General features: G+C 44.7%; 1 protein-coding gene across 1 annotated transcript; it reads right to left on the bottom strand.

Annotated features, from left to right (window-relative positions):
* Window positions 1-4,156: 4,156 nt before the first annotated feature.
* LOC108299821 (40S ribosomal protein S23-like) lies at window positions 4,157-4,670 on the bottom strand. Its single transcript, XM_037736313.1, has one exon. It carries the CDS (start codon window positions 4,632-4,634, stop codon window positions 4,203-4,205), a length of 432 nt encoding a protein of 143 aa, XP_037592241.1. The 5' UTR covers window positions 4,635-4,670; the 3' UTR covers window positions 4,157-4,202.
* Window positions 4,671-6,098: the final 1,428 nt, after the last annotated feature.

Here is a 6,098-nt window from a genome sequence, read left to right on the forward strand (position 1 = left end):
CTTGCTCTGTCGCCAAGGCTGGAGTGCAGTGGCACGATCTCACCTCACTGCAACCTCTGCCTCCCAGGTTCACGTGATTCTCCTGCCTCAGCCTCCTGAGTAGCTAGGACTACAGGCGCACACCACCACACCCAGCTAATTTTTGTATTTTTAGTAGACATGGGGTTTCACGATGTTGGCCAGGATAGTCTCCATCTCTTGAGCTCGTGATCCACCCACCTCAGCCTCCCAAAGTGCTGGGTTACAGGTGTGAGCCACCACGCCCAGCCTGGAAATATGTTTTAAAAATAAGTTGTTTAAAAACTGGGGCAAGTTGCCTGGGTGTGGAGGCTCACGCCTATAATCCTAGTACTTTGGGAAGCTGAAGTGGGCGGATCACTTGAGGTCAGGAGTTTGAGACCAGCCTGGCTAACAGGGTGAAACACTGTCTTTACTAAAAATACAAAAATTTAGCCGAGACTGTTGGCAGGTGGTTGTAATCCCAGCTACTTGAGAGGCTGAGGTAGGAGAATCGCTTGAACCTGGGAGGCAGAGGTTTCAGTGAGCCAAGATCATGCCAATACACTCCAGCCTGGGTGACAAAGTTGAGACTCTGCCTCAAAAACAAACAAACAAATCGGGGCAAGTGGTGTCAATCTAAAATATAATAATTAAAAAGGTCAAAATCTAGACTGGATGCGGTGGCTCATGCCTATAATCCCAGCACTTTGGGAAGCCAAGGCAGGTGGATCACCTGAGGTCAGGAGTTCAAGACCAGCCTGGTCAAATGGTGAAACCCTGTTTCTACTAAAAATAAAAAAATTAGCTGGACGTGGTGGCCCACATGTAGTCTCAGCAACTCAAGAGACTGATGTAGGAGAATTGCTTGAACTTGGGAAGCTGAGGTTGCAGTGAGGCAAGATCACACCACTGCGCTCCAGCCTGAGCAAGATTCCATCTCAAAGGGAAAAAAAGGGTCAGAATCTAGTGTTGTTATCTTTGTTTTAGAGATGGAGTCTCGCTATGCTGCCCAGGTTAGATTCAGACTCCTAGGCTCAAGGGATCCTCCTGCCTCAGCCTCCTAGAGTAGCAGGGACTGCAGGCATGTACCACTGTGCCAGGCTTAGGATCTAGTTTAAGAAGTTTATCCAAGTGCAAATGTTGAGGAAGTGGTCCACCTAGAGGCACAGATTCCAAAGAATAGAAGTCTCTTCCAAAGTGCAGAAGTTTGAGATCATTTATATAGACATAAAGTTTACGGAAGCTTAGCAGAGTTTCAACATCGTTCTATAGTAAGGCTTATTGCACAGTTACAATGATCTGATTAGTCAATTTGTGTTCTTTCTTTTCTTGGGGAAAGATATTTTTCACATTCCACACTGACGATGCAATAGTCATAGGTCTTTGGTGCCATATGTTCTGAGTCAAGTGCAGGACAATAAAGGAGGCAGTTAATCTACAACAAAGATCAGTGATTGGAAAGGAGGTCTCATTACAGAACAAGAGCAATGAGAAAGAGAATTATAAGAAGCAGAATTGCAAACGTGCTACATGACTCAGTCTCCAAGGTTTAACTTCCCCCTTGGCATAAACTTATCGAGTACTGAAGTTTTGTGTTCTTTTTACAGTGGACTTTGCAAATCACAGCCTGGTGAGTGCCCGCTGGATTGGCAGCCAAATTCTAGCATGAAACCCCTTCCCCAACACCCTCTTTTACCTTGCATGGGCCCTTCTTCCCTTCACATATTCATCCCCACTCCCAGCTCCTTTGCTTAGGATAAAACCAGCTCAGGCTCTCCCTGTCTTCTCAGCTATCCCTTAAACAATGGAAAGAGACAGTAACAACAAACACTGACTGAACAGCAAATGTCAGGGACCAGGGACCATTATACATTTTCGCTAATGTAATCTTTCCAACCAAAAGTCATTACAAGAAGGGAATAGGAAAAAGCCAGTTTTTGGTTTTTTTTTTTTTTGAGACAGGGGCTTATTCTGTCTCCCAGGCTGGGGTGCAGTAGCATGATCACAGCTCACTGCCTCACTGCAGCCTTGACCACCTGGGTTCAAGCAATCCTCCCACCTCAGCCTCCTGGGTAGGTGGGACGACAGGCACGTGCCACCAAGCCCAGCAAATATTTTTATTTTTGTAGAGACAGGGTCCCACTATGTTGCCCAGGTTGGTCTTGAACTCCTAGGGTCAAGTGATCCTCCACCTCCCCACCGACTCGGCCTCCCAAAGTGCTGGAATTACAGACGTGACCCACCCATGGCCGTCCAACAATTTTTGTCCAAAAAAGGATTGGGAAGGAAGATCAAAGCAAAGGCTTTGACATCTTTTCAACAACAACAACAACAACAACAAAAAAAAACACAGTAGACTCAAATTATCACAACAGAATTATAGGTCTTCCTTTTCCTGATATTCTGGATTTTTTAAATTAATTTATTTATTGTTTGGAGACAGCATCTTGCTCTGTTGCCCAGGCTGGAGTGCAGTGGCATGATCTCAACTCACTGCAACCTCCACCTCTCAGATTCAAGTGATTCTCCTGCCTCAGCCTCCCGAGTAGCTGGGATTACAGGCGCCAGCCACCATGCCCGGTTAATTTTTTCTATTTTCAGCAGAGACAGAGTTTCACCATGTTGGCCAGGCTGGTCTCAAACTCCTGACTTCAGGTGATTCACCCACCTCAGCCTCCCAAAGTACTGGGATTACAGGCATGAGCCACCGAGCCCTGCCTGAGATGGGGTGGTTTTACCATGTTGGCCAGGCTGGCCTCAAACTCCTGACCTCAAAGTGATCTGCCCAACTCAGACTCCCAAGTGATGGGATTGTAGGCATGAGCCACCGCACCTGGCCTAGGATATATTTCTTTTTTTTTTGAGATGGAGTCTTGCTCTGTCACCCAGGCTGGAGTGCAGTGGCACAATCTCGGCTCACTGCAACCTCCGCATCCTGGGTTCAAGAAATTTTCTGCCTCAGCCTCCCAAGTAGCTGGGATTACATGTGCCAGCCACCACGACTGGCTAATTTTTGTATTTCTTAAAACATCTTTTTTAGTTGGCAGGAAAGTAAGAGAAATTCTCAAAAACAATAAATAATAGTGATAAAAAATAAATAAATTTTAGCCAGGTGCAGTGGCTCACACCTGTAATCCAGCACTTTGGGAGGCCAAAGTGGGCAGATCACCTGAGGTTGGGAGTTCAAGACCAGCCTGACCAACATGGTGAAAGCCTGTCTCTACTAAAACTACAAAATTAGCCAGGCATGGTGACGCATGCCTGTAATCCCAGCTACTCAGAGGCTGAGGCATGAGAATTACTTGAACCAGGGAGGTGGATGGTGCAGTGAGTCAAAATTGTGCCACTGCACTCCAGCTTGGAGAACAGAGCAAGACACTGTCTCAAAAAAAAAAAAAAAGAACAAAACATGCCTTTCTCTTCATTTCTCCAAAATTTGGAAACTATGAGTACTATTAATTTATGGCAAAATAGTTATTTGGGTAAATTCAGGAAGAATCTGTTTTATTTTGTAACAGGACACAATTAGTACACAATTAGATACAATTATTTTACCACAGTTTTGACTAGAATCACATATTTTCCAATATTTCCAGAGTGCTTTGAGGAACTGAGGTCTACTATTTTATTTTTATTGTGGCAAGGTCTCACTCTGTTGCCCAAACTAAAAGTATGGTGGTGCAATCATAGTTCACTGGAGCCTCAACTTGCCAGGATCAGGTGATTCTCCCACCTCAGCTTCCCAAAGAGCTGGGATTACAGGCGTGAGCCACTGGGCTCAGCCGCTACATGATAGGCCTAGAAACCTCAAGGTATTCTGTGACCTTGAGAAGAAAGGAATTCACCCAATTTGTATCGGTATGACAGGCACAGTCTGAAAAATCCTTGGCTTGGTTTCTTAGCCTCAAGAGGTTTTTGAAAATCTAATGCAAAATTCAACCTATAGAGCCAATCACTATTCTTATTGTATTTTATGCAAATAATCAAGCCACGTATAATAACTTACTTTACAAGTAAATTTGTCCTAGTAAAATTCATCCTTGGTAAAAATCAAGAACAGGAGAGAGAAAAAAAATTGCTTCAGAAGAAAACTATAGTATACCCTGTGGGTTTTTTGTTTTTTATTGGTTAGTTTTTACTTTTTGTTTTGGTTTTGTTTGGCATATGAAAATTTATTACTACAGTGTTTTCACCATTAAAATTTATGATCTTGGTCTTTCCTTCTTGCCTTTGTATAGAGGCAAAAGAGAGACATTGGCTACTTTGACAACCTTAAAGAGGACTCCAGGAATATCACCAACAGCATGACCTTTGCGACCAAATCCAGCAACCAGAACTTCATCATTTTCCTCAATAAAGTTCAAGCAACCATCATTGGGTACAAAGGCTGTGATTTTCTTGCCATTCTTGATCAGCTGGACCCTGACACACTTCCTAATGGCAGAATTTGGCTGCTTGGCTTCAACTCCTACTTTTTCTAGCACGATTCCTTTTGCATGAGCAGCACCTCCAAAAGGGCTGGCCTTCAGTGCTGTGCTCAAATGGGCTTTCTTGTGCTGTTTATCATGCCACTTCTGGTCTCGTAGGTGGCTGCAGACCTTCCTAGCAGTAGGAAGTCCACGACACTTGCCCATCCTGCCGGAGTCAGGGGCTTGAACAAAAAAGAGCACTTTTTTTTTTTTTTTTAAACAGTTTCACTCTGTCACCCAGGCTGGAGTGCAGTGGCTGGATCTCCCTCCTCAGCCTCCCAAATAGCTGGGATTACAGGCACCCACCACCATGCCCAGCTAATTTTTGTATTTTTAGTACAGACCGGTTTTCACCATGTTGGTCAGGTCATGAACTCCTGACCTCAGGTGAGCCACCTGCCTTGGGCTCCCAAATTGCTAGGATTACAGGCGTGAGCCACGCAGGCTAGAGTTCGGTGGCATGATCTCAACTCACTGCAGCCTCTGCCTCTGCCTCCCGAGTAATCCCTAGCTGGGATCACAGGTGCACACCACCACACCTGGCTAATTTTTGTATTTTTAGTAGAGATGGCGTTTCACCATGTTGGCCAGGCTCGTCTCAAACTCAAGTGATTCACCTGCCTCAGCCTCCCAAAGTGCTGGGATTACAGGTGCGAGCCACCATGCCTGGGTGGTTTGTAGCTCTTTTTAAATCTTTTCAGCTCTTATTTAGGAATGAAATGGGAGGCAGGTTTGCCTGATGTAGTTCCCAGCTTGACTTTTCCTTTGGCTTAGTGATTTTGGGGTCCCAAGATTTATTTTCCTTTCACAACCTGTTACTGAATTCTAGTCTTGTTCATTGTTTTTTACTTTTTATTATTCTCCTACAATTTGAACTAAATCTTTAATAATTTCCTGGCTACAACAGGTCTCTGAAGTAGGACCGGGTTTTAATTTTCTTCAAGATATTTTTAGTTGGCTCTTCAATGGAATATGTTTTGTTTGTTTGTTTTAATTCTGGCATACAAATTGTCTTTTGGATTATAAGCCTTGTCTGGATGCAGTGGCTCACACCTATAATTTTAGCACTCTGGGAGGCTGAGGCGGGTGGATCACCTGAGGTCAGGAGTTTGAGACCAGCCCGGTCAACATAGTGAAACGCTGTCTCTACTAAAAATACAACAATTAGGCCTGGCACCAAGGCTTACGCCTTGTAATCCCAGCACTTTGAGATTACAGCACCACTGTGCTCCAGCCTGGGCAATAGAGCAAGACTTAGTCTCAGGGGGGAAAAAACAAACAATTAGCTGGGTTGGTGGCACATGCCTGTAATCCCAACTACTCAGGGGGCTGAGTCAGGAGAATCGATTGAACCCAGAGGTGGAGGTTGCAGTGAACCAAGATCACACCACTGCACACCAGCCTGAGTGACATAGCAAGACTCTGTCTCAAAAAAAAAGAGGAAAACAAAGTATTGTAAGTCTTACATACATTATATTTTTACTATGCATCTCTCGTTTTTCAAATTAAAAAGTGACATCAGCCGGGCGCGGTGGCTCAAGCCTGTAATCCCAGCACTTTGGGAGGCCGAGGCGGGTGGATCACGAGGTCAAGAGATCGAGACCATCCTGGTCAACATAGTGAAACCCC

The sequence above is a fragment of the Cebus imitator genome, unplaced genomic scaffold, assembly GCF_001604975.1.
Source record: "Cebus imitator isolate Cc_AM_T3 unplaced genomic scaffold, Cebus_imitator-1.0 Scaffold24, whole genome shotgun sequence".
Classification (NCBI taxonomy): domain Eukaryota; kingdom Metazoa; phylum Chordata; class Mammalia; order Primates; family Cebidae; genus Cebus; species Cebus imitator.